Genomic DNA, 27,734 nt, shown 5'->3' with positions numbered 1-27,734 from the left:
TGCCCCATCTTCAATGAAACGCTGCCTTCTACAAAAAAAATAACAGTTCAAAAAGAAATTTTCTCCCACAAGTCTTTACAAAGTATGTATTAGGAGGGTAAACGCTGGTGAAGGTTCAGTGCCCCAATCGGCAATAGGGAAGACGACTCTTTACTTCCAAGATAAGAACATTTGTATGGCATGGCCTTCCATCTGACGGAACACCGTGAATATATTTAATGCTCCAGCGACCTGTGAGAGCAATAGATTTTTAAAAGTGGAAAAAATCTATATTTTATGAAATTCTGCAACATTTATACTACTATCAGACAGAATCGGACATTTTCACTTCAACATTCGGGATATATGCCTCAAGCATATATATTTTTAATTAATTTGTATACTTATTGGGAATTATTTGTTTTTATAAAAAAGTTGCAATTTACGATAAACTTTCTTCGATTAAACGCGTAACGACATATTATCCTTTTCTTTCCCTGCAAGACAGGCAAGAGGACAATTATAACACGAGTACACGAGTCTAGTCATGTCGACCTATATTTATAGGTTCGTTACTGTTTTTATTTATAGAATAAAGCACAAAAAAAGTGCTGTTATCGGTCACAGTCCACCATTTTAATATCCCAAGTCTCCCTATAGGTACATATTCACATAAAAAGATTTTTCAATGTGAAGCTTTGGAGCGGATGTGATCGAAAAAGTGCTCCGATCCGAGCCAATGTTCATTTGTGCTCGTCATTTGTCCAAAACAGTTGAGTGCGCTGAATTTCGTCAAAATCTACCTTTAAAAAGTGCGACGTATAGGTGTTGAACACGAAAAATGGACACATGGACAGAAAGTGATACCGAACAATTCAGAATAATGAAGTGATATATCTATCTCAGCTTCGGCTCGATACTGTGTATATCCGAGCGCCATAAGTGCTGTAGGGTATAAAAAATCGATTTATTCCTTTTATTTTTTATGAGTTTGCCTTTTTAGGCGAACGCTACTGATCGGAGTAATTAAAGACATATCATAATTATTTTTATTATAATTTTAGATTTATTAATTTTATTTCAATATAATTTCATTCATCACATCATACGCACGCATTCATGATGTTAAAAATGTTTTGTGGTTATTGTTGTTGTTGTTGTTCTAATTATTTTAGTTTTACCATTGTTTTATTTACCGCTTTTGTGTAGATTTTTTTAAGTGATTTAAGTATTTATATAGTATATTTGTGTGTGTGTGTGTGTGTGTTGTGTATATGTGTATATATGTGTGTGTTTGTGTGTTTATAACCTTATATATATGTATATGTATATATTTATTTATTTTTTTTTTTCGTTTTTTTTTTTTTGTTTTTGTTTTATATATTTGTATATGTGCATGTATGTACGTGTATGTTGGTATATGTCTATTTATATCTGTATAATATGCGTAAACTGTAGTTAATTAACACTAAAATACTTATTTTAACCATTACTCGTAATAATAATAATAATAATAATAATAATAATTATCGTTATTGTTATTACTACTTTTCATTTATTTTTTAATAATAGTAATTGTTTAATCAATTTTTTTATATCATTTTTCCTATCATTATTTTTTTATTTTTTTTTTAAATATTCAACTTAAGATCAATTCAATTAAGTTTCGTTTTTTTTTTTTTTCAAACATACTTATACGTACGTTATTTATATAAACGTTGTTGATTACATTTATTTTACTTAATTTTTTTTTTTTTTTTTTAAAAAAATTTTCATTTTTTTTTTTATTTTTTTTTTTTTTTTTTGTTTTTTGTGTACATCATTTTTAGTTACATTATTTAATACATTTTTATGTATACAATTAATATTAATATTTATAATTAGAAAAAAAGAAAAAAATTCCTTGCGTCCATTATTTAACTTTAAATACCTTACTCGTTATATATTCATTTTTTTTAAATTCATTTTTTCAAATCATACTTAAGTGCGAAAGAAAAAGTTGGAAAAATAGTATAAAAAGAAATTAGAAAACAAAATACGACCAACATTAGCCAGCCATTATTAAAGCGAAATTCGGACAAATCAGTTCCATATATGCGCACAATTGCTTCTATTGTAAATGTATTTCTGCACCAAATTCTATTAAGAAAAATGAAATGTAGATATTAAAAGAGAAGAAGAAGCGAAGTGAAGAGAAAGGATTAAATTCCTTATTCAAGTTCTTGAGTTCACCTCTGCTCAGCCTGTCACCTCCTTAAATGGGACATGTACTACTACTACTACTACTTGAACTATTATTTGGATATGATTGGAACCAAGGAACGTTAAATAGATTTTCATAAACGATTATAAAGATTTATTCCGGTAGATATAAAGCTAAGGCCAAGTCGATAGCCTTCGATGCTAATGCTTTAAGACTTTAGTTTTAGAATTCATTTCTCAGGCTAAATCGGCTACGACAATTATTGCCTTGTCTTAGTTCTTGCGAACAGATCGTGAGAACTTTCAGGCTTTCATACTCTTCGTTACTAATAATAGTATAAGGAAATATTCGGTTTGTGCGGCCGTATGCAACAAGCAGAACAACTTGATATAGATTCAGTTTCTATTATATCGACCGACTCGGGATCACACACACCATGGATCGATCCAAGCTTGTCTATCCTTCCGTCTTATTTTTGAGATATTCGTATGAAATGTGGTATACTGACGTGTTTTGACTCGAGGACGAATGTTATTGAAAATGATACCAATCGGACAACTCCCCATATAACGGGGATATATGAAGATTGTTGAATTTTTAGAAAATCGCTTAGTTGAAGTATTTCGCAATTGTAAATTGATGTGAAATCTTTGCATCGAATGTAGTAATGGGGAGTGGAGAGTGATTCTCTTGCGAAATAAAATTCCGTACGTACTTTAGATGGTAAAGGGGTTGAATTTTCATTATTTTTCGATGCAAATTCGCTCACAATAGAAATTTTGATATAAAAACAAATTTGGACAACGCAAATCTATTTTTTTTTATCCCAACCTATTTAAGCATTTTAATGAAACGTAAGGCTGTACATGCCGAAATGGTATAATTCGTAATCTTTTATGGCGAAAAATAAATCAGTCATAGGGAATTTGGATCATCAACAGGCATCCATCACAGCGACAAAGTTTAGGGTAACGGTGAGCTTTGGCTCACTACATCGTTTTCATTTTTTTTTTTTTTTTTAAGTTTTATCTGTGAATTCGATAAAGTCTTTGGAAATTACGAGGAAAGGTGACAGTTGAGAATCCACCCAGCATTCCTAAATGTCTCACTATTGCTTACTACTTAAAAGTATTGTGCACTATATCCATAATATGCATACTTCTCGATATTACATTAACAAAAAAAAAAAAAAAAAAAAAAAGTCAACATTAACACGTATGTTTATCTTTTAAAAATATAAAAATATTTTATAAAAATATGGAAAAATGTTTTTTCTCAGATTCTTCTTCTTATCAGCTGGGTGCAGAGAACTCTTAAAACAGGCTAAAAGCCTTCTTTTATAACACGAGATATGACGTAAAAGTTTGCATAAATTAAATTTATTTACTACAAGAAGACACTATTGGATTTTAAAATATCATCGTATAGATAAAGACCCGACGTTCTCCTTTCTTCTTTTTTTTTATTTTCTTGTTTTTTTGTTTTTTTTTTTTGAATAACTAAAAATTTCTTTTCAATTTTCTAATAAGTATGTCACAAAATTTTTAATATATATATATGTATATATATATATATATATAAAAAAAGAGAGAATAAAGAATATATTAGAGAAAAAGAAATAAGAACTTAACAAAAATTAAATTTAGTATCAGACTCTTAGTAAATTTACACAAATCGCTAATTATTTTATATTTACAAAAAGACAAAAGGAATAAAAAACAAAAATTAAGTAAAGCCCATTTATAAATTCTTATATATATGCATATAATTAAGTTGTGTTAATAAAAATTTATTTTGTACAATTTATGTATATAAACATTTAAGTTACATTTAAGATTGATATACATTCGTTTTTATTTCATATACATATTTATAAGTAATATTTATAATAAGAAAAAAAAAAAAAAAACAAAAAAAAAAAAAGAGAAAATTTTTGTAAATCTTTGCACCTGTGCAAAAATCATTAAGTTCCTACGTACATATGTATACGTTTAAAAGTATGTAAGTAATATATGTACAGTATATCCAGTATGGGGATAAATATTCATGTTTATAAAAGCATTGATTGCAATCAAAATTTTCGAAATGAAAAATGATCTCCTCATTGATGTTCCGATTCATCTATATCCTCTATATCTATATATCAATACAGAGAGTCACAATAATGTAAAAAAAGAAAGACAATCAAATAGCACGAAAGGAATATGTCCGTATGTGTGTGTGTGTGTGTGTGTGTTTGTCACAATAGACTAAATAAATCGATCAGCTTGGTTGCTCTTAGTTTAACGGCTCGCAGCCAGCAGAAGGTATTGAAAAAAAAAAAAGGAGAAATGTTTAAAAACTTTCGTTTCATTTTCATTAAAATAGGTCTCACGCCTTCCCTACGTCTACAGCAGCGATATTAGATTCTCGATGCAACGCATGCGGCTAAATGGATGGTTGAAAACACTTTGTAACTTCGAGCGGTACAAGTGAGCAGGCACATATTTGTAAGTCGGTTGCAAAAGATAGAAAGAAAAAAAAAAAAAAACATTTTAAGAACCTTGATAAAATTTCATTATGTAAAGATGAATGAGGTATCGAAGGGCTAGAGCCAGTTAAAACATGGGTATATTTCTTTGGCGTGCCGCTTTCAGTAGCCAAAAATTTCCGAATTAACACGGAGCATTTTTAACATCTTTCATAAACATTCCACCAATGGAAGGCGTAAGGCAGTATCGAATAAACGATCCCTTATATATTCGCCCTCACAGATCGCAACATTTTACATATATCATCGGAACGGCGAATATATCAGAAGGTATTTTCCAAGCTTCTCAAGCGGCAGACGTTGCCCCAGTTATATTGAGCAGATCAGGATGATTCTATCTTGAATCTTGTTTCATTTTACCTCTTAAGCTTATTTTAATTCAGAACGGGATTTCAATCTTCTTAATTCTGGCATTAAATACGCTGCCCCTTAAATTGAAAATATAGAGTGAACATAGACTTCCTTTCTATTCGAAAATTGAACAGTACTATTGAGGGGCGTGGCTTAATTGATTTTCTTCACTTTGCTGTCTTCGATCCCGCTATTGGCCCGAAACAATGACAACATCAAAATCTCCTAGTCAAACTGCAGCGAAGCCGAGGCCGGGGAGAATTTTTCATGCCATCTTCATGAGAGTACCTCCCCTTCGTAATGTTAATCAAAAATCTCGTAATCGAACCTTGTAATATCCCTATAATAATAAACGATATTAAAAAATTTTCAATCTTGACTTGGCTCATCGATTGATGATGGGTAGTAGAGATATTAGAGATAATAGGGCGAACAACTAGTGTGATATCGTTCTCGACAATATGATCACATCCGCATGTCCGGAAACCCGATATGCTCCTTTCATTGTTTCATTGACACTTGATATTTTGCAAATGAATACATGGGAAAGGACTATGATTTGTTTTCTTGCAAGGTTGCATTAATGTTAATATAACAATTTTTCTGAATAAAACTATCTTCCTCTGTCCCGGCAATAATTTTTTTTTTAAATATGCTTCTAAAGGAAGCGTACAAGACTTACTCAGATTTAAGCGAATTAAATTCAATTGGTATCAGACAAAGTCCAACATTTTCTCCATATCCTACAGCATTCCCCCATATATTAAGAACTTTAAATTTTGCGTTTTTTTTTTTTTCTTTTTCAATAATTATTAAAACGAAAAATGTTACTAAATAGATAAAAAAACAAAGCATAGGTGTAAAAACAGAGGAAAACCCAAACAATAATTAAAATCCCCTTTTAAGCAAATGGCAAATATTTTATAAACTTAAACACTAATTATTTTTTTTTAACAAATTTAAAAAGATTTTTTTTATTAAATATTTACAAAATTTGTTATTTTACTAAAATGTATTTATTCTTTGCTGTTCATTTAGATTTAATTTTCAATTTGAAGCTTAGACGAAAGCGAAAATTTTGATGTTATAGTTTTTCTAATGTTTGCTTTAAATTTTTTTTTTATAAATATTGAAATTTGCAGAGGGAGAGGAATCCTATTTCTTTATGGCTTATGAAATTTACAATTCAACGGTTTTATCATTAAGGGCGAAGAGATTTCAATTATATATACATATATATATATAAACACATATATATATATATATATTTGTATGTATTTATAATTATTTAGTTTTTTTTTTTTTTTTTTTTTTGGTTTTTATTAATTCTAATCAATTTATTCTAACAATTGTAATTCGCTTTTTACAATATTTTGTTTTATGTCATCATTTAATTTTCATTTTTATAATTGCTCGTAAGATGTGTTTTCCTTTTTTTTTTTTTTTTTTTTTGTAAAGAATCACTATACGTTTACGGTAAATTTTTTTTATACAATCCGGAAATAATAATCCCTTTCCTCTGCTTGGCTTTATTAAACAAGAAAAAAAAAAAAAAAAAAAAAAAAAAAAAATATTACCAATGATTAATTTAATCGATTTCTTCTCATTTGGCTATTGTTGTTTGGTTTTAGATATTAAAAAATTTCTCAAATGTGGTCCGTGTACTTTTTCTTGGTGGCACCTGGTGTCTGTCAGATTTTCTACGAATTTAGCATAACTGTCAAAAAGCTATCATCATTCTTAATGTACTTGAATGGATTTTCAATTCGCTTAATAATTTTGCATTATTATTATTTTTACTATTATTATTGGTGTTGTTGTTGTTGTTGCTGTCATTATATGCCCCTAACTCAGTAGATGTATGTATAATTTGTGTGTTTAATAATATTTCTTTCGTCTTTTTTGTTAATCTCCGTCATTTTATTCTGCATATAAAAGCTGTGTATAATTTTTTGTTATTTTGCTTAAATTTAAGATATTTTCTTTGCATAATTTTTTTAAAAATCATTTACAAATTTTGCCATTTACCAGAAATACGGGTTTTCTGTGAATTTTTTTTGCCGTAATTGTGTCGCTCTTAAACGTAGACATATGAAGTAATTGTTGTAGTTGTGATAGGCGTAGACGTAAACGTGGACTCTCCATCCCAAATGGGATGATTTTATATAGTGATCACTGAGTGTGTGAGGAAAAAAAATTATGAAAAATGATGGTTCGTTTCTGCGGTGATAGATATTATGATTATGATTATCAATGGATGATGTTTCAATTCGCACTGCTGCATTTATCAAGGATAGCATCGAAAAGATTGCTGTGATGTAATTGTAAATCATTTGAAGCATCGCCAGTTTTCCGTAGAGCTTTACTCAAACGACTCACCGCTTCTAAAGAGGTTAAAGTAGAAACTAATGCTGCCAAGGATTCGACTGTCGCTGATTTTTCCCTCTTCATTTTTCTTGTCATTGTTGTCATCATGTCCATAGAATGTGCGAGCTCTCTAATATTTTGGATGCTTGCTTGAGGTGGTTAAAAGTATTCGGTATGCTCCGAGTCTTTTTCAAATCTTTTCGCTTCTTCGTGCATGCTTTCTTTGATTTTCAGTATAGCTGCCGATTCAGTTTGATCACTTTCGGTCGTGCCAACGAAAGGTCCAAGAGGCCCATAATCGCCCATACCACTACCAGAATCTTCGCGAGGCGTGCCTGGTCCACCATTGGCTGGTGAGTTTTTCATTCCATCTAAACCGGATCCATCACCACCGGTACCATTAAGTACGGGTCCCATAGAATTTGGCCCACCACCCATAGGCCCCATCCCGCCAGGACCACCGCTTCCGCCGTCTGGTCCTCCCATTGGAAATTCTGGTTTTAACATCGAATACATACTATCACCCGGTCCACCGGGACCAGCTTGTGTATTATCTTGCGGCGAGGGCATAATAGGTGTGCCAGGACCGGGTGGCCCATTCGATCCGGGACCGGGTCCATAATTACCAGGCGATGATGACGAGTAAGCGTTCATTGGCGCTGTGGCGTTTGGCTGCCATTGAGGTGGCCTTCCGCCTGCTCCCATACCCATTGGTGGCATCCCACCTGGACCAGGTGTTGGACCCCTCATACCACCAGGGCCTCCATATCCCATAGGTCCCATACCTCCAGGACCTCGCGGCGGATTCATGCGAGGATTCATTGGACCCATTCCGCCCGGCCGTGTCGGATCCATGCTGTTGGGCATCATCGGCTGGCCCGGAGGCCCGTTAAAGTCATTGCCCATTCCCTGCATACGCACACCTGGCCTCGGACCACCTGGATAACGTGGTCCACCCATAAATGGTGGCTGGCCTGGCATCATTTGCGATGGGGGAGGCTGCGGACTTGATGCATGCGTCGGTGGAGATGGTCTCATTGTTGAGCTGGGAAAAAAATTTGTACCCATTGGTCCTCCTGGGCCCATAGGGCCATCAGATCCTGGTGGCATCTGTCCGAGTGGACTAGGCGCTGGTCCACCAGCATTATGTGGGCCTCCAGGGCCGATACCATTTACTGCATAACCCGAGCTTACAAATCCATAATCGTGGAAAGCCTTCGCTTCCGATGAGTGTTCACATTGATCGCGACGTTCAGGTGCAGCGCAATATAGATCCCAGAATACGCACCACCACGTGTGTAAAAAGCCAGGAGGTTCGCCTAACGAAATATTCTTTTCCCATCGTATCTCTGATAGAAAAGTTTGTGCTGCTTTTTGAGCTCCTACATGTAATAAATATTCATACACATAAAGTGCTAGCTTTTCTCGGGCCTGGGCATCTGAAGGCACCGAGGCATTTTTCGATTTGCCATACATTGCTGTGATGTCTGTGCCAATTATAATGGGAGAAGTTATAAAGGGTGGGACGACTCCTTTCGGTCTTCCCTTTCTAGTCCTAGATTTCAGTTTTCCTGCAGTTCCTTTTGCGCTACTGAAGTCTATCAACTAATGATTTTGTGTTATGTTGTGTATATTACTGTAATCTTATAAATTTTAACTGTATTCGTCAAAAAATCAACTTTTAATTTAATTGGCGCTCACTTTTTGCTTATTATATCGTACTGCTGCCGCTATCCTCTGCTTTCTTGTTGGGGCTCACGCAGCCGTTCTTCTATTCTCTATAATTTCGAGCATTTTTACAATATTCGCTTGATTTTATAGATTTCTCAACTTGATCTTTCTTATATTTTGTGCGTTTATTCAAACAGTTGAAATTGTTGGAAATAAGTTTGTGTCAAATTATTTTCTTAATTTTTATATTGCCTTCTTTCGTTATATATTTTGCGTACCAATATGAATACTTCTTTGCGTTATTTTTGTAGTACAAAAAAGTTTTGTATATGGTTTTGTTCGGTTTTGTTCTCTCTTCTTCTCAATTTTCGTAAAAATTTAGTTCATGTATTCGCTGCTTCTTCGTTTTACCGTTTATTTGCTTGTGTTTGTTTCTGCTGCTGTTATTGTGTTATTATTGTTGGCTTTGTTGTTGCTTGTTTAAGTGTGATGCTTCTTCTTTTTGTACTGCTTTTGTTGAACAACCACCTCATTCGTACATTCGTTTTTTACTTTACGTTGATATCTCGATTTATTCCCTCACTCGTTCGCTTTATACTCTTTCGTTCCCCCTTTTTATACATAGAATGATGACGAACGATGTTATGCTGCCTTCTCTATTGTTATTGCTGCTGCTGTTGTTGTTGTTGCTGTTGTTATTAGATATTTCGCAAACTGAAAAATGAAAAAAAGGTGAAAATTCAATATGAAAATAAAAATGAAGATGAAAAATTAAATGCAATGAGAGAATTCCCAAAAATGTACAGTGCGAGCAATGTTGTAAATGTAGCCGTTTCTTAACGAATTAACGAATTAATTTTTCACTGCGTACAGCGATTTTCGCTTCACCCGTCCACTTTACTAGTCTAACATGTTAACTGACCAATACTTCTCATCCTTATCAAAGCGATTAACGTAGATACGTTAAAAATGATTTCAACGATGAATTTGATGGAATTGTTTTTTAGCATCTGTTTAGAGAAAGAACGAATTTTAAAAAGCGGTCTTGAGAAAACGCATTTTTGACAATATGACGCTGCATCCAAATAAAAATAATACTATGTTATCAATTTTTTCGTTTTTTATACCTCGCTGATGCATCTATCGATAAGATTATGGGAAACTTTCTTTCTAAATTATAAGAGATATTTATACAAGTTCAAAGGGAATGAAGATTTTCACATTATGTCACGATTTTGCCAAAATTTCATTTTATAAATAAAAATGCATCCTTTCAAATTAATATTTAAAAAGATGCAAACTCTTGTAAATCTATCGGAGATATATATGGACCAGGCGGTTCAAATGATCGTGAAGGGCATTGTCACGTCATCTATATCCAATGTAATATTAAAATATATATTAGTGATTTTTTTTTTAAGATGAGGCCATTGATAGCACTTTACTGAGAGAGTATCGGCAATAGCATAACAAAGATATAAATAAAGGGAGAGCGAATAATAGGGGTTGCCAAAGCCATTTAAAAATTAATGAATATGTGCGTATAAACGTACACATACAGTTCGCGACAAAACAATTACAACTTTTCCCTGTTGTGCAATCATACGTGCATCGATCTTAAGATCGATTAAAGAACATCAGCATGGTTAAAGCGGTTGTAGAAATGAAGTTTATATAACATTTACTAAACGCCATTATCTACATATATTTGCAACTATAATGGACAATAGTATGGGATATTATGATATTGACAGAAACAGATAGATGACGTGTGCTTGTATATTCATAAGAGTTTTTGAAAATAATCTTTGATTGGGTTTTTAGCTGCGATAAAGTGAAGCTCATTATTTGGTCAAATGCTATCTTTCCTGGATGAATTTAACATTCCATCACATGCAAATAAGAAAATGGCCCCTGAAGCAAAATTTTCGATTACTTCTTGCCGAGACTCATTACAAGCTAAACCCTAACTTCTATATAAATCATATGTTTACTAAGTCAAGTTTTCTTCATATCTCAAGTGGATATCAATGAATGAACAAGATAAAATAAATATTTGAACCATCAAATATCTGTAACGCATCGACAATGAGGTAATGTACAAACATGGCAGCTCAGTAGTGACGGCGGTATAATTACAATCCTTTCATTCAATTTTTCTTCCCATCACCATTTAGGTAATTAAAAAACAAATGAAAGCATACCGAGACGCGGCCTACCATTAAGTATTCAGTAAGCACATCGTTTCATGCGGTTACCTTTATAGCGACAGACAGACAGACAGACAGACAAGCTTAGATCGATGAATATAATTAAAGATATATATATCTCCACTGCACCCGGTTGTAGCGTACATCCGCACTAATTTAATACATTTACTAAAAATGCTTCCGCCCACAAAAAGAGAAGTAATTCTTAACTTATATCGATCGATTCAGAATCATTTACTAGACTGTCCGTCTATTCGTCCTGTTCTTTTTTAATGTTCAGCCTACAAGCCACAATTGATTTTTGATTTATCTTGAAATTTGGTACTGGCCCAAGAATGAACTATTTATTGAAAATTGTTGAGATTGGACCATCGTTTCGATCACTTGCCATATAAGAATCTATTTTGAAAAGTCTTTACATGAATAATTGTAGGGCGATGATGTCGGATATTTAATAACGGACCGCGGTCCACTATAGCTGTTTCAGCGGTTTTCAAACTACATTGCTCCTTTTTCGATTCGTTTCTAGAAGCTGAGGTAAAGATTCATTTCAATTTGAACAAGTGAAGTTTAAGCGTCGCTCGCTGCATCGCTTTTTATATCTTTAATTGCAACTAGAACAGTAAGCTGGCATACGTACCCATCGTATCGTATATAGATACAAGAGAATTTGTTTCATAACTTTAACATGTATGTAATGATACATGTTAAGTTAATCTCAACTAAATATTAATTAACATTAAATTCATCGAATCAAAATTTTCAACTTTATATTAATGTATAGCAATTATTTTGCCATTTACTGCCGCCTCGACATGCCACAACAAATTGAAATGTTTGTGTTTACATAGGAGATTATCGCTTATCTTCAACACATGTATATAAAATTTATCTTTTTATCGCCGAAACGTTTTCATATAAATTGCAAAAGTAAAATATTTCTATGTACGTGGTCGTCTTTACTCTATGCAAGATCGTACTCTGAATATAATAATTGCGACCTCGAAACTAACTAAAATGAAAATAAACTAAACCATATTAGTCATTTAAAGCGGACTTTCTTTCTACATAAAAAAAAAAAAAAAAAAAAAAAAAATTGCTTAAAGTCTGCATAAACATGAATGTACGCACACACATATTATGCATGTGGTTGTCATTAATTATTATGGAATTTCGCTACAAAAGAAAAGATATATTGAAAAAAATAAGATCATTAAGGCTGCATAATTAGTATGAAAATATTTTTCAAGGAATATGGCGCGACCATACATGTCGCTGAGAAACTCTAATCAAGACTGATATAAGTTTGTTCATAATTAGTCAAACTAATCAAATTTATCGTTATTAGACTTTAACTGAGTTTACGCTTTCTTCAGATAAAAGAGCTTACAATAAGACAGAAATATTCGGCTCATATAGAACTTTTTTGCACCCTTCTATAAATGATATCGAGAAGGAATCAAACTGGATCCAAGATAAATCAGTCGATTTTCATAGACTTCTTTCGAAATCGTCCTTAGACAAGTGACTTTAGTTAAGGGACTTTTGCTGCAAGCGAAATAAACGTTAGAGAGTGCAAAGTCCTGCCTATACGATTGACTATCTGGATAAAGTCACTGAACCTGCACTGCACCCTCAATTATTCATTCGGTTTGATGTTCTCATGAAGGAAGACTACTCTTTCCCTAAATACCTTTCTTAAATACCTTACTGGAATCTCTATTCAATTGTTAACGGTAATAACTGGAGTCCTTCGTTTAACTACGTTCTAAATCTAACGATGAACGATTCCCTTTCAATTCTGTTCAACACAAAGCGTTACCTTATGCGACGTCAATGCGTGTTTTGCCTCCTTTTGAAAATTCATGTGGTTTGAAGTACATCGTCTCTTACACGCTCTTATCATATGTGACCCGTCTTCTATTAATCTCTATTCAAATGATTCATATCAGCAGCCGTTCACGGACACAATTTCAAATCTTCATCGAGTCTATTAAACTAATATATTTTGCGATCAACACGGAATCCTTTGGCGCTGTCACGGCTGCTTATGTCTCAATCTTTTTCGATCGGGTAAACATCACAAATTTTTTCACTTTTTCCTACTGAAATTGCAAAATGCAGCAAATTTCGAAGCAGTGTAACCGACACGGTTATGAAATGCAACCCTGTCCTAAAACAATAGAAAATTCGCAGCAAATTCATTAAGAATTTTCGCTATTCACCTGTGTCTTTCAACCGAAAGAATTTGCCAAAATAAAATCAGCGAACTGAAAGTTTTCACTAATCATACTTTATGCCATTTGTGGAACTGGGAATATTAAATTTGTGCGGCTTAAGATGGAATCGTTTTATATTTCTTTTTGTAATACATGTATTATTTTTGCGCCCAAGCTACAGATCGCAACACTGACGCACTAGCCCAAGAACGAGTGCGATTGAAACTAAATTCGATCAAATCATTTATATCACTCCTCACAAAAGCTGCTCCCCATTTGAAAACAAGTAAGAAAATTATATTCAGCAAAAGCCGCTACTCGCATACCCACCACCACAATGCTTTTCGCATTCTAATACCCATATCGCTGATATTATTAAGAAAAAATTAATCGCGGTGTCTACCGTATTAGTATTAAAATTAACGCATTTTTATCTTCATTTGAGGAGTGTGCAAAATAGTTTTGCAAATTCTGTCTTGTTTGCCTTATGGTAAAAAAAGCACAAAACCCTAAAAAAGTGAATAGAGTAAAATTTAGTTACTCGTAACTTTGTGTGGGCATTACCGATTGTTTCCATTTTTATACGTAAAGAGCGTTTCGTAAAGTAAATGTGGAAAATTTCAGCCTTCTAACTTCAATATTTTGCGAGTAACGAGCAAAAATGTGAAAATTATTGTTAAAAAAAAGTGGTTTGTGTTTCGTTTACGCTCCACTGCGCTTCTTCTGCTCTGATCAATTTGGCCCATTTTCAATATCAACATGCGTACAGAAATTTTCAATGTTTCTACCAAATTTGAAGCTGATATCTTCATTTTTGCGCACACACACACCAACAAACGGGCAGACATAGCAATATCAGTTCAACATTTCGCGCTGATCAAGAATATATATACTTTATGGGGTCTCTGAAATTTCATGTTGGGTGTTGCATATATTGTGGGAAAAAATAGAAGGAGAATAACCCCATTTTACAGTGATGGATGTAAAAAAAGCATTTCTTGATCAAAATCGCTGGAAAATGTAAAATAAATATTAAAAATTTGAATCTCTCGAATGAGATAATATTTTGGACCCCCCTCCCAATTCAACGTCGTTTCAACAGCGATTTGTTATGTAAATATATATCATATAGATTCATTTTTGCGCTTCTTCTCACATAAAAAACCTTGTGTCGTAGACATTCTTTTTTGCATCAAGGTCTTTATCAAGTTAGTTTGGAGCACGTCAGTTTAGGTCTTTTGATCCTTCCCATAGAAGAGTTCACCTGAAAAGTAAACACATACGTGGTAATTGACAATAATGACTTTTATACCCGACATTGAAGGACGGGATTTCGTCGTCTATTCGTCTTTCGAAAATAATCCGAATGTAGCTCCAAAGAGCTAACACCATGTATAGGCTTTTGATCGGCATCAAATTCTGAATCCACTTAAGCATGTCAGTTGTAAAACAGTTCTCTGACCGCGAAGATGAGGCTATCGCCTTTAAATCTAACTGAAAGTAACTGGAAGTTCTACGAATGAACAAAACGGGTCGAAGGGCAAACCTACAACACCCCTTGAACTAGGAAGATCTCCGTTTTCTAAAGGAAACAAAAATCCCTTTTTTGCTCATTACGCCTACCGAATTATGTCAGATTTTCATTTTTTTGTCAGAACCTTTTTAAGGGCCAGAGTCCACTTTCAATGAGCTCTTGAAACGCGCCTAAATATGTCAATCTGCATAACTATAGTAGTAGTAAGTGAATTAAGGCATCATCTTTAGAAGGGCATGCCAAAAATGCAACGTAAAATGAGAACGACCCATCTTGCCCGCATTACTTCGCAGAATATATATGTGCCTCTTGTGATATTTAGTTAAAATAATTTGACAATTTATTGAAACGTAAATGAACGTATCAGGCGCTACGCTTAATTCGCGTCTTTAAATATTCGATTTGTTTGTGTATTTTCCCCTAAATATCTAATTTGTTTCAGACAAGTTTCTTGTAAGCGATAAAACAACTGCAGTTTTAATTAATTTCCAAATGTGGTTTTGAGATTACGGAAAATATGTTTCGTGGTTAAAAACATTTGGCGCTTTCCCGGTAAAAGCTGTTTGACAATTTTAATCAGAATTTCTTTTCTTTTTTGTGCTCGATTTTAATCCCAATTTTTATTCTCTTCGAAGGTTTCGAATTATATTGTGAAATTAATTAAATGCCCGGCCCGAAACTTTTCTCGAATTTCGATTATAGAGTTTTTTCGTTTACAAATAAATTTGGTATTCAATCAACTAATATAAATTTAGCACGTGGCCCCTCTTTTTAATTACACGAAAATCTAAAATAACTCACTGATGAAGATGCTTACTAAATGTTTACAATACGGATTAATATGTTTACAAACCTTGATTTATATGAAAAAAGATATACAATTGTTTTTGGCATACGATTGACACAGACACAGACTGACTGTTGATTGTTGTTATTAACTAGCTTTGTTTGCTTTACATTAATAAATCGAAATATATGTATATAATTCGTGCGAACGCGAGATGCTTTCTATAAATTCCGCAATAGTTTTATTCATTTGCAATAAAATAAAAAAATAGACTTTTTAATTCTTTTCTTCATTGTATTCGGTGGCAACGTTTAAATATTATTTAAATGGTGGCGTTAAATTTTCGGTATTATTATTATTATTATTATTATCACTAATGTTTTAGCGGCATAATTTAATACAAACCCGCAAAACTATTTAGCTGATGTGTGGTAGTTGATTATAACATAAAACGCGCAAATGTATGAATTTGTTTCTCTTTTCATTAAACAGTTTAATGCGATCTTGTAAAATAATATATTTATAGTTTTTTTTTTTTTTCTTTCAAAGTTTTTTTATACAAAGATTAGGAGGTATTTATTTTATTGCAGATATACATACATGAAATTATTTGGTTACTTTGATTTTTTTTTAAATATGTATTTCAATTTGTAGCATTTTTATTTTTTCTTCTTTTTTGCTTTTTTAATTTTCTTTTACTCTTTGCTACATTTGCACAATATTCTGCTACACACGCGTGTATAAAGTTATATTTATACATGTATTTATGTAAGTAAATGAAAAATGTTGTATGTACTACTATTGCTCTCTTTTGCTCTTCCTTCCCTCTTTTTAAGCATTTCTTTTTTTTTTGTATTTGCTCATGATTTTTTTGTCCGTATAAATTTTGTATTTTATACGTTTTGCGTTATCTTCAATGTTCGTCGGTCGTTATGTTATTCTGTTATTCTGACTTTGTACGTCTACGTAACCGTGTAAAGACAACACAATGAACTATTTTAACAGAGAGTGACTGACGTACAACGGTATTCATAATCTTAATGATGGTTTCTTCGTTTTATTGTTGTATTGTATACGCTCGCTTTTGTGCTCAATTTTGGTTTTTGATTCGCCTTCGCTTTTGCCGAATGTACTCTAATAATTCTTCTTCTTTTATTTCTGTTAGTGCTATTACTTCTATCATTACAAAGGCGACTTGCACTATCCACTTCTCTAATTCGACAAAAACGAACACAACGACAAATCACATTTATATTTTTTTTTCTTAATATCAAATTTTCATCAATATTTTTACAACGATTTACTGACATTTTTGTATTCTTCCATTATGTCCGCAATAATTTTATTTACTTCTATTCACCTTTTTACGAATTGTTCATTTTATGTATAATTTTTTTATTTTATCTAGCTAAAAAATTTTAATATACAATTTTATTCTGCTATACTCATCCGAAATAATTTTATCGGTACTTTTCTTTTGCTACAAGTGCGTCTCGCGTTAAATGGCGTATGTATGACAATACTCGCAAACTTCATAAAAGAGACGAGATTTTTTCACCTTTTTTCGTATTATTTTGACAAGTTGAAAATATCATATAATGTAATGGGATGGCCGTCTCTTTCACACGCTCTCAAAGAATCGGAAAGAAATTCATCCGGTAAGGCAAGCAGAAACTTATAACAATTTAATGCCAGAAAAATTGAAAACATATAAATGGTATGTAAAATACATATTTACTTTACAATTTTTAGTTAAATAAGATAAACTGGTTCTCTCTTGTCGCCTGTATTTTAATATTTCCATTATTATTATTATAATTATAATAATTATTATTATTATAAAAAACTAATATTTCCAATCATATAAATAAATAAATAAATAAAAGAATTTACTTCACATTCATTGCATTTATACCTTTTAATATATTTAAATCTCCGCAAATTAATTCAGATCTGGCAACTCTTTTGACTCTTGTTTTTTTTTCTTTCCTTTCTCTATTTCTTTTCCTTAATATTTTAAGCATGTATTGATTATTATTGTTTTTATAAAAAACACTTTCGCTTCTCCGTTTCTTTCTGCAGGACACAAGCACAATCACTACTTCAGGTGTTTTTTAGTTTTTGTTATTTGCTCCGTCTAGAACAGAGTTGTATTTAGCAAATTTTTCACACGAATCACATTAAATAAGTGAAGTTTATAATTTAATAAATTAGTTTATAAAGTAAACATTGATTTGGTAAGTTGTCCAAACGAGATCAAATACAAAATTTACCGTCTTTATTTTATTATTTTGTAACACAAACTCGCTGCACTTTTCCATTTTTCTTATATATGTATATAAATATATGTATATATGTTCGAGAGTTGCCAATACACACAATTATAAGCAAAAAGTAGAGTATTATTGTTACGAATAATAGATATGGATTGATTACAGCTTTGGTTGGAGATAGTTTTGAATAAAAATAGAAATATACAAGATTTTTTAAAGAAATTGATTGGTGAAGGCCACTATATGTTATTTATTTTGCGAACATGTCTCTAGGCAAAATTATATCAATTGGGGATTGGGATGCAGAGTACCATGCGAATTTGGAAAACATGAATCGTGGCTACTTTATAAGTAAATGTATTTTACCGGTCTTATTGTTGCTGCTCAAATATTTTTTGACTGCAATTGATTACAAATCAATGAAAAGGGTATGGAAATTTGAATGAAAAACATGAAAACTCGATTTACTAATAATGAGGGGCGTGGGGGTACACACTTTGACGATTATATTTAAACAAAAAATTTGTATAATATATCAAGTGAATGGAGCTTCAATCTACTTTATGACCAAGTAAATATATTTTACCGGTATTTTTCTTGCTGCTCAAATAATTTTTGACTGAAATTGATAACAAATCAATGAGGAGGGTATGCAAACGGGTTTAGCAACTTTCATAATATATTTGAAAAAACAAATCTAGAGAGCCTAAATTTGAAGGCGTCCTGATTAACAATTCTAAAAACATACTTAAATTATCAAAAAAGCAATATTTCCCCTTAAGTATATATGGTAATCTATTTACTCCGATTTGGCTGACAACTCACCGTCCAACTTGTATGAATAAGAGAGTAAGAGAGAATTATATATATAAATTTGCTAGAGCAGAGTTTTTAACGAAACAAGCAGAAATTGTTGCAATTGGAAATATATAATTGTATATGCACGAATAGGGCCGTAAATGCAAAACCTAACTCTTCTTTTTTAGATAATGAAAATTCGAATGAGTTTTGTAAATAGTTTTCTTTTGTCAATGTCTCCAGAATATACGGTAACGTTATTTCCAATTCCAGTTGTCCGCAAACATGAGACTCACTTGCCACTTGGAATAAATATCAAGATAATTATGGGATAAAAGAGACATGGCAATTTCCATTTCTTTTTGGAACTTCCTTTTGAAATGCAGTGTAAAGAAGCTGTCTTTAATAACGTTGTTGTTCTTATGAATGCTTATGTGTTGAGTAGTGCTTTTTGAAAAAAGTATCTTTTTCCATGAATCCAGACAGACTGCTGCTTTTTCATTTGAAGATACAATGTTCAACGGATTATATCAAAAAGGTTTTTGTCGCACCATATCCGCATATAACTTATGTAGAATTTATAAATGTCGACCAGTAATGCCAGTAATGAACAAAAAATGTGTTATTTTTTTTTATAAGAAAGAGGAAAAAAAGTAATTTGTAAGAGATATAAAAAAAAACCAACTTAATGCAAACACTTGCCTACTAAAATAATGCGACATGAATATGTAAAAAACAGTCACCTTTTTTTTATTAAGTAAATTTGGATTTTCTTTGTTGTAACTTCAGTTAATTTTTTTTTTTTTTTGAATTTAAAGAAATCATATGTTTTGAGAAAGTGACGTCAAGTTAGAAATGCTAATTTTTTATCGCTTTTTCGAAGTATACAGAAAGTACCACAATAAAAATGTTTAGACACATGGCAAAAGTTTGCAATAAAGTTTACAGTGTTTTCATATATAGAAAAAGCAAGAGTTGAAGAAAATATAATTTTCGAACGAAAAGCAACGGCGTCTTTTGATTTCATCAATCAACAACTGGCATCAAAACAAATGATTCATATGATTCAGTATTATTTTTTATAGCGTCGCTAAATTTCCGTAGTCGAGAAATTGCCTAAAATACCCGGAAACTTAAATAAGCTTCTTTATTTTCTTTTAAAATTAAAATAAAGAAAGTTTTGAAAAGAGCTTTTGAATTCTCATTGCGATCCTGTACATTTTTACAAGTCATTCGAATTATTCTGCCGCGGTCGCAGTTAGCTGTTATAATCTGTTGATGATATTGATTTCCGTCTTATGTCCAGCTAATTCCGTCGGTTTTCATTTCCTTTAATAAAAATTCTACTCTTTTTATCGTTGCATTCATTTGAGTCGAACATGTTGTATGAAATTCAACTTAAACCTTCACAAAAAAAAGGGGAAAAAATCAAAAAATAAATATAATCTGCCTAACTTCAAAGGCATATTTTAAGCAATATAACGATGTGGAAAGAACCCAGCGGTAGAACTTAATTTGTGGAAAGAATCAAGCAGTAGAGCAAATTAATTCACTAATTTAAAACAGCTGTCATCAAAAGTTAAAAACAAAAACATTTTGCCTAAAGTAAATTTTATGCTCAGAATAGAATATTATTTTTCTCAGCATTTTTTTGGGTTTTCATAAGGAATATACAGCAAAGTAAATTTTACGCTCAGAATAGAATTTTATTACTCTCAATATTTATTTTGGGCCTCGATAAGGAATGTACAGCAAAGTAAATTTTACGCTCAGAAATTGAATTTTATTCTCAGTCAAAGCCAAAAAGCAAATTTTGCTCTGAGAGAAGATTGTTTTACTTGTCTCTGAAAGAGAGAGGAAGAAATGGAGCTACACCAATATAAATGCAAACATTTTCTATATTTTTTTAGTTGAATTTCAAGAAATCAAGAAAGGCAGAGATAAATATTGTCTTTTTTAACTTAAAAAGTTATAATTTTATCCAATAAAAAAAATTGTAATAACATATGTCTTATTACTGATTTTTTTAAAATGGTTTTATATACGCATTTGTATTAAACAATTCGAGTAAAAAAATTAATTGTGCGAAAGTGAAAAAACACATTTCGAACTTTATTGCAAAAATTAAGAAAACTTGTACAACTTACAAATATCGTTAATAACCAAAACGAAAAATTAAAAACAAAAAAAAAAAAAACAACAAAGATCATAAGAAATAAAAAAAAAATGTATCATTTCAGTTAAATTTAAATCATTCCTGTAGTTATTCAAGCAAAAAGAAAAAACAGCAAATTTTCAAGTTTTTGATGTTAATATGTGTATTTTTTTTTTCGTAAACACACATATTTTCACTCTTATTGTCCTTCCAAAACAAAAATTTACATATCTCTTCATAAATTGACAGCGTTAGGACTAAAACAAGTAAGAAGATTACAGTCGGGCAAAGCCGAGTTTCATCAGTTTCGTGGAACGGAAAGTTTTGCTAAATTATCATAATTATGTTGAAAAGTTTATTTCTATTTTAGTCGTTAGAGTTGTTTTTGTTGTCTCTCAAGTACGAAAACAAACGAACATTTGCTTGCAAATGTAATTTGAGCGTAATTTCAGCCTATTTGTAAGGAAGTTTTGTTCTTTATATTCATTAAAATACGCGCGTAAAAAATTTCTACAAAAAATAATAATTTAATATTTACTCTATTCGTCCTTGTTCCTCGTTTTGTGCGCTTGAATATCGCGAACGGAAGCAGAAAAACTTTACGGTAATTAAATGTTTGCGCCGCAATTGCTTGTTGTACAAAAAAAAAAAAAGAAAGAATTATGAAAAATGTAAAGAAAAGCAGGAGGAAAATATGAAAAAGTAGAACGGAAAAAGACAGTGCCAACGTAATAAATAAAGATAGGTTTCAATTGCATATTCCTTTAAAAAGTATGGCTCAGTGCCACAATGCATGAATGTCCTTTCGAAAGGGCGGTGAAGAAGAAACATTTTGTTTTATTAAAAGTTTGTATTCTGCGTATCGTGTGTGCGTGCAATGTTTATTATAATTTACACAAATTTTTCATTTTATTACAAGCATTGTTGGTTCTCCTCTCAAAAAAGAAAAAGACGCTTTTAAATATTTTGCTTTTGTTGTATAATAGTACATGTGTGCATGTGTTTTCATTTTCACGAAACATTTCATTGCATTGCGCCTCTCTACCTCCTGCTATAGCGGGAGTTAAACGGTTTCTTAAATCGTAAAGAGCCGAAGGTCTTTATCTCGTCCAAAATTTGGTTAGTTGTAAACATTTCCAGCATTTTTATATGCGAATGTGTGTACATGTGTTTCCATTTTCGTAAAACATTTCATTGTATTGCGCGCTTCTCTTCCTGCATTCGCCAACCAATTGTTTGTGAATTTTCTGCAAAAAAAAGCAAAAAGAAAACACTTTCATTGTTTGTCTTTCATTCGCTTAATTGTGACGGACTTTTATCTACGTAAGCGTAGAATATATTCCAACAAATACAAATACAAATAGTATATCCATTTATGTGTTTATTTATGCTTGTGTATTCGTAATTGCAAATATAAGAAAACGATGAATGATGGTCCTCTAAAAATACTTGAACTATTAATTATACAAAATGAATATATGATGCTTTCGCTTACACTTTTTGCTCAAATTGCTTTTGTGAAAGAGTTACGCGTGTAGGTAATTCTATGATCGACTTCTAATTGAAAATGGAGGCACTAATAACAGCATCAAATGCGGTTTCCTTTTTGCTTGCTTTGCATCGAAAAGTGAGTAAAAGTTTGAATAACGTAGATACTTTCTTGATTAATGAATCAAAATTAACAAACGTTTTCTAGACGCCGGTTAAACTAATTCAAGGATTACGGAGCAATTTTTTCAATTTATAAGATATATAATCTTTTGCATAATATATTCTTTTTTGGGTGACGCGTGTAACATTGTTGTAAAACGTTGAGGTCAGGGTCAATTTGAGCTTCAGGGAACAGGAAATAATTACCCGGAGATAGATAAAGTAAACGTGGAAGATGTGAAAATGCTCGATCTATTTGAATATTACTTGAGTTCGAGGATTACTTTCAAGGCAGCAAAACAAATTTGTTTCAATAGGTAACATTAGTAGTTTTCCGTATAAAGAAAACTCTCTTTAATTTTTGTACCTATTCTATTTCTAATTACGTATACCTTAACGTCAAGACGTAAAGTAATTCAAGAAGTTTGTGCGATTGATCAAGAGAGAGAGAGAGAGAGAGAGAGAGAGAGAGTGTGTGAGCGAGCAAGTGGTAATAATAGTAATTTATGAATCGATAAACGTTACGCCACTTTACGCAATATCATAACCTAGTATGTCTGGCCCTGCAGCGCAAATCCCATCCCACGACAATAAGCTGGGATAATATTTACGAATAGTTTTCTTGATAATTTTCAGATAATTATCCGTAAATTCGTTTGTTATTTTTGTCTTTTGAAATTATTTTGGTATTCTAGAGTTTTTACGAAACCTCCCCCGCCTATAAAATGACAGTTGACCAGCATACATTCGCATTGACTAAAGGGATAATTAATTTTTCATCTTACGTCAATTTTGATACAAGATTGCTATTAAGTACCTAGACGCACTAAGCTTGTCTGTCCATCCGTCCAACGTCTTATATTTAATCTCCAGCTTCTTACACTGACCTGTTTCAAACGAACGCTATTGCAAGTGTTTCGAATGGGATCCCGTTTTCGTCCGCTTCCCATTTGTCGTTGTATAAATAACTATATTAAGCGAAGTGACATTGGGTTAGGGTTGTTAATGATGAGCCGCTGGGCTTACTGCATTATTCTCACATGTTTATGTGCTAGGAAGAGCAAGTGCTGCAATAAAGTGCAGCAAATGAAAATTCGCCGTAATTCCCTTACGGCTTATCTTGTATATTCACCCGATGAATCTTATTTATTTTTTTCTTTTTCTTAAAAAAGTTACCTATTGTTGTCGAGTGTTAAGAGTGAAAATGTAGAGTAAATCAAAAAACATTATATATGTGCATTATATATGCACTTTTGAAGAGCAATCGAGCAAAGATTTTCTGTTGTTGGCACTTAATTTCCATATCCAACATCTGCAGCCATAAAAGCAAATACAGTATATTATGTGGTTGTTCCATACCGTTAACCTGCATGCTTTGAATATGACATTTATTTATTGAGTTTCTAAGGTATAAACATCTATAATAATACACAATATAAACTCAAAATAGTAAGGGTACGGTGTGGTGTGCATGCGAAGTGTTATTATGCAGTTCAAATTGAAAATACAATTAGATTATAACGTCGAGAGCTATAAGTTGACGATGACTTTATGATATGATTCAAAAGAAAGGAGGAAATCGATTTATCAATCAACCTTAATTTACCTTAAGTGAACAAGACAACTTAAATATGCCTCAGTGAGGCTGAATGGCTAAAATATAAGGGAAACTGCATTCATTGCTAAGGAGAAAAAAAATAGTCTTCAATATGAGCATCAAAGTAAACTTCATTTTTTATGCAAGTTTTAAACAATTTACGTAAACGTAAGTGTACTGTACACGACATATTTATAAGAATTCTTAGGAAATGTAGAGCCTTTTATGCCAAAAAAAGCTTAATTGTTTATTTTTTTTTTTTTTGATCAAAATTAGTTCCTAATAGTAAATTGAGAGAGAAGTCAACCTTGTCGAATTTGGAGCACGTAACCTAATTTTTGAACACCATCTTTCTCGAGAAATATAAATCTTTTTTGACGAAAATGTGTTAATGATAGTAATTTGGGAAAATAATTAAGTGTACGAAATTTGAAACACATAAGAACCTGGAACCCATTTCATAGAAGGTTTCTCATGAATAATAAGATCTTTAGAAAAAGGTTTAATTTTTAATATTTTATAATGAAAGTTAATTTTTAGTAGCAATTTATAATACAAAAAGTGACGATACAGAATTTGGATCACGTTCATCTATTTTTTAGACCTCAACATATATATATATATATATATAGGTTATAGTGGAAAGCAAGCCCTTATACGGAGAGAAAGCCTAATTTCCAAGTTTTTACAATGGAAGCTAAAAAATACTAGAATGTTTTGGAGATAAGCTCTCCTATGTTTGGATCAAGTCATGTGATGATTTGGGCGCCCTCCAATATATGCGGATTTTGATGAAAAGTATTTCGGGTGCAGGGCACTTAAGGGTCGCTCTTGTCCCAGCGTAATGCTCTTAATCGTACTTTTTATTGTGAGGCTAAACACGAAGTTCAGATAGGACATATCTCGTTGGAAAAATTGGTTTTATCTAAAAATCATATCAGTTCGTCAATAGTGCTACTGATCGAATATTGCTGCTATTGATCGTAACCTTCACAATTTTAAGGATTTTAGAGGCAGACTATATAGCGACACGAGAGATAGAACTTAATCGTTTCACATTCTTGAGCTGATCAGGATTAGGTACAAAGTGGATTACCCATAATATGTGTTTGTATGAGACAAAACAGCCACACAAATCTTATGATTTTATTACTGTTTAGCTCGAACAGTTGATATAGTGATTAAGCCCATACTATTGAATGCATTTCTTGTAAAGAAAAAAACACATTTATTTTCGAAGCGATTCGTACAAGACGGATTTGTGCGAAACGAAGTGACTCCATCTTAGTATAAAAAATTCTACTTTACTTAAGATCAAATTCCATTTTTATTTCAAACATCATTATATATTTATTTATTAATTCTTTCCTAACTGGAATTATACGTTTCCGCCATATTAAGCAACACTCTGAAGGCTAAATGCTTAAATTATGCAATGATGAAGAAGATCGATCATTAAAATACAGCAAAGTTAACGATTTTCAATTTTAAAGTGAACAAAATTCTGCCGTCTTCGAATATCAACAAGTGAGCTTAAATTTAAGGGTGAAGTATATCAGGCAAAAAAGCCGTAGGAGGCTTAAAGTATTAAAGGCGAACATAAGTCCAAGTGAAACTACGATATATCGCTATTTATAAGGTACGGTATACCGCGTTAAGTTTCCAACCCGTTCTGGCTAATTTGGCTGTTGTGAATCTTATCCCCAGGCTTATGTGCTGGCCCGGTTAACAAAAAAAAGGAAAAAGCTCATGGACTATATGGACTATTAGTTTTGTACAATTGTCGTATATTTCAATAAAATTCTTCTGTTGAGGGATATGAATGTGAATGAAAACAATTCGATTCGGGAGCATAGCTACCATCTTGCTGACACACATACATACATAGACACAAATACTTTTAGTTAAGTTTCAATGTAAAACAATTTTTGTACGATACATTTTGTAGTCAAAAAAAAAAAAAAACAAAACTTTGATATTTTTAATATAAAAAATTCTCCAAGTTCTTCTTATTAAACTCCTTATTAGGTTATATTTCGTAAAAGCGAAAAAACATTTATTAAATGCGTCCAGAAACCACTTAACTATTACACGTGAGCAAACATTGAGCTGAGTGAATGCTTTTGCCTGGTGGGGCGTTTGTTGTTATATGTTATGGGGAGGCGGAAGAGAAGGACAAAAGAAAAAGAAAAAGAAAAAAAAGCAAACGATATTAAATATGAGAGAATTGTGTGCATGTGTGTGTGTGTGTGTACGTGCAGCACTCACGATTGCAATGCAGTTCTACGTTGAACACATTGTCGGTTTCGGATAAGTTCGATATTGAATGAAAACTTTTGACGCACCGGATAAAACCTGATGGCGCCAATCGACCGGACTACGTTATGCTTTTGTGTTAGTTATGCACACTCGATTGTTGTTTCCTTTCAACAATAATATAAATGAATTTTACATGAGTAAGGAATTATTCCGAATCGGCATAACATACGTGAAAGGCATATGCATACATGAATACATATGCGTACACACATACGCAAGCATAGGTAGTGCAATATGTACATATGCATAGGAAACGTAATTATACATATCTATAAGATTATATATAAAATAATTTTGAATTTGATTTCAATCAAGAATAAAACGATTATATTCGTTGTATGGTAAACCTTTCCATCGAGGAAAACAGATGCACGAAATGTATTAGAAATTATTAAATGAGTGCAATGTTTGCTAAAGTATTCTACTTCAGGGATGGGAACGGCATTCAAGTTGCATATCTGTTATCTGCTTCGTCGAATTTCTTCCTTCTTCAATCAAATTTCTCTATGGAGATGAAAGTGATTTTTCAACTTCCTTTTCGATGAAGAAAACTTATTTGTTCACGTAAAGAGCAAAAAACCACTTTTTTTAGACGATAGACGCAGTGCCTATGTTTTTATGACTAAGCCTGCGAGAGATATGCTGACAAAAGTTTTATACGAAATAATTCGTTAATATCTTTGTTAACATTGTCGATTTTTATAAATATCCTACACCACTTGTCTTGATACAGTTGTGCATGCCACGACTGCTCAAAACAATGAGTTACGTGACGGGAAGTGTTTGAATAAGTGGTTCGATCCGAAGCATCTTCTTCTCTAGCGGGCGTGGGCAACTTTCCTCATCTGCGGACTAATTGTAATTCTCTCATCACGGCAGGAGCGAGAGTAAGACGCAGCTATTACCCCAAATACCTAAACAAATTTCAGCTGAGCGGCTAGTGAAGGCAGTTCAAAGCATTGCTATTGAGCATTGAGCAAATTGTGAAGAAGAATACAAAACCGATTAATGGATACGCGGACGGAAAGGCGGATCTATTCCATGCCCTTCATCCGTACAAACTTTAAAATATGCTTTTGCATCATAATGAT

At 32.2% G+C, this 27,734-nt stretch overlaps 2 protein-coding genes across 9 annotated transcripts in view; one reads left to right on the top strand and one right to left on the bottom strand.

Moving 5' to 3' along the window:
* Positions 1-6,494: 6,494 nt before the first annotated feature.
* On the bottom strand, positions 6,495-17,855 carry LOC119639641 (single-stranded DNA-binding protein 2). Of its 4 annotated transcripts, XM_038037161.1 has the most exons (3): positions 15,918-16,392; positions 9,132-9,815; positions 6,495-9,073 (listed from the first exon to the last, which is right to left on the bottom strand). In XM_038037161.1, exon 3 carries the CDS (start codon positions 8,904-8,906, stop codon positions 7,590-7,592), a length of 1,317 nt encoding a protein of 438 aa, XP_037893089.1. In that variant the 5' UTR covers positions 8,907-9,073; positions 9,132-9,815; positions 15,918-16,392; the 3' UTR covers positions 6,495-7,589. The 4 variants fall into 4 exon arrangements, with proteins under 4 accessions (XP_037893089.1, XP_037893090.1, XP_037893088.1 ...); XM_038037162.1 differs by lacking the exon at positions 15,918-16,392 and adding an exon at positions 17,767-17,855 and having other exon boundaries at positions 6,495-9,815; XM_038037160.1 differs by having other exon boundaries at positions 6,495-9,815.
* LOC119639639 (hexosaminidase D) overlaps positions 16,483-27,734 on the top strand; it is a 25,151-nt gene continuing 13,899 nt past the window's right edge. Inside the window, exon 1 of one of the 5 annotated variants that reach the window (XM_038037156.1) lies at positions 16,483-17,568. In XM_038037156.1, coding sequence (XP_037893084.1) covers positions 17,566-17,568 — 3 coding nt within the window. In that variant the 5' untranslated portion in view covers positions 16,483-17,565. Of the gene's footprint in view, positions 17,569-18,002; positions 18,089-21,396; positions 21,682-21,776; positions 21,924-22,039; positions 22,705-27,734 lie in introns of those variants that run through there. The other 4 variants (XM_038037159.1, XM_038037157.1, XM_038037155.1 and 1 more) reach the window with 4 other exon arrangements.

This window comes from Glossina fuscipes, unplaced genomic scaffold, assembly GCF_014805625.2.
Source record: "Glossina fuscipes isolate IAEA_lab_2018 unplaced genomic scaffold, Yale_Gfus_2 112, whole genome shotgun sequence".
NCBI lineage: Eukaryota > Metazoa > Arthropoda > Insecta > Diptera > Glossinidae > Glossina > Glossina fuscipes.
This window is presented reverse-complemented; position numbering and strand designations above follow the sequence as displayed.